The 1,705-nt window shown below is 39.6% G+C and overlaps 1 protein-coding gene across 1 annotated transcript in view; it reads left to right on the top strand.

Moving 5' to 3' along the window:
* The window catches only part of LOC106812057 (sodium/myo-inositol cotransporter-like), a 20,272-nt gene extending 19,454 nt beyond the window's left edge, over window positions 1-818 (top strand). Inside the window, exons 13-14 of the mRNA XM_014815820.1 lie at window positions 87-240; window positions 805-818. Coding sequence (XP_014671306.1) covers window positions 87-240; window positions 805-818 — 168 coding nt within the window. The remainder of the gene's footprint in view (window positions 1-86; window positions 241-804) is intronic.
* Window positions 819-1,705: the final 887 nt, after the last annotated feature.

Genomic DNA, 1,705 nt, shown 5'->3' with positions numbered 1-1,705 from the left:
TGTATGTATGTATGTATGTATGTATGATACTGTGGTTATGGTATACTTATACGGTACATGTAGTTCATGATACTGTGTTCTTTCAGACAATACGCACAACATTCTGGTCACGTTATGACCACACGGAACGCGCTGATGAAATGGATTATGACGTGGGAACAAAGGAACCTCTTCGTCGAGATGGCACTGAGATGGGGGATTTATGTACCCTCGAACAAAATAACTCGTTAGAGAAATCGAGTGAGTTTGAAGCATTATTATTCGTGACTTCGCTTTCTATCTTATCCGTGTTGTTCCATAAACGAAGAAAATATATTAGCGTAACCTTGAAATTTATAATCAGCTAGAAACGCCACGAGTAATATTGTAATGTTAATTACGGTAAGCGCAATATGCAAATGCAATTTGCTTGAGTTTCGCCGGCATCGCAAGCAATAGCAGCATAAAACATAATCGGGAAAACCTGGGTCAAGCGGAGCGTGGCAATGCCAGTGTTCAAATTCCTGAAAGTAACGAGAAAATAGAGAGTATGACATGGTAATTACATTATGAAATGTGAACAGGAACACACGTAATTTGATAAGATTTATCTAGTACATAACGGACAGGATTTGTTAGTGGATAAGTACCCATTATGGGGACCTACACACTGAGAAAATTATTCTGAAACTTGAAACCTTGACGAAATGCAATTAGGAAAACTATACGCAACATGTCTGAAGTCGATATAATAGGAAGATTGCCTAATAACATCCGTAATAGCCACACTAAGCTAGCGATGACCCAGCATCGATACTCCAGCAGGACGCGCCATCTAGTGGGAAGTGAGTTTAACAGAATATTACCGAAATATGTAGGCTCATGTATCACCTGTGATTGTATCCACTATATAAGTCACTGTACGGTCTCTTTCATTGCGCATATTTCCGTTATTTGCTTTAAGAAGTTTTAGTGCTTTATATTTTTACCGTCGCTATCACAGTTAGTGCTCGTTTTTACTTATACACGTGCAACGTGTGAAATTATTTAAACCGGGTGCACATACATGCAATAATGTCACATAGAGGGAGCCACAAGCTGTTCCAAGGCAGTTTGGCAAGGCAGAGCACGTGTATCATATACGTATTATACGTGCTCTGGACCTTGCTCTGGACAAGGTAATACTCCTTGCGTGCCCGTGTGAGCACGATCACAGGCACTTGGAGCGTATCAATAAAATATAATGCTAAATAAATACGAAATCTATTTACTACCAAAGTCTTAATGTTTCTATACTCTCTTTCACCTATTATTGCCGACAATTTCCTGTAAATGCCGTCCAAATGCTCGTCTACAACAAACACTGGCTGCCGCCATTGCTGCCGCTGCACACTGACACATAAATAAATATAAACACACTATATATTTATGTGTCAGTGTGCAGCGGCAGCAATTAATGGCGGCAGCCAGTGTTTGTTGTAGACTAGATGAGCATTTGGACGGCATTTACAGGAAATTGTCGGCAATAATAGGTGAAAGAGAGTATAGAAACATTAAGACGTTGGTAGTAAATAGATTTCGAATTTAATTAGCATGATATTTTATTGAAACGCTCCAAGTGCCTGTGAGCACGATGGTGCGCCCACGTAACATGCACGATCGATCAGCTCTTACTACCGTTGTATTTGGTAGTTACACAAAGAACTATATAATTGTTTCGTTCACT

Source organism: Priapulus caudatus, unplaced genomic scaffold (assembly GCF_000485595.1).
Source record: "Priapulus caudatus unplaced genomic scaffold, Priapulus_caudatus-5.0.1 Scaffold604, whole genome shotgun sequence".
NCBI classification, from domain to species: domain Eukaryota; kingdom Metazoa; phylum Priapulida; class Priapulimorpha; order Priapulimorphida; family Priapulidae; genus Priapulus; species Priapulus caudatus.
The sequence above is the reverse complement of the archived record's forward strand: the minus strand, read 5'-3'. Positions and strand labels throughout refer to the sequence as shown.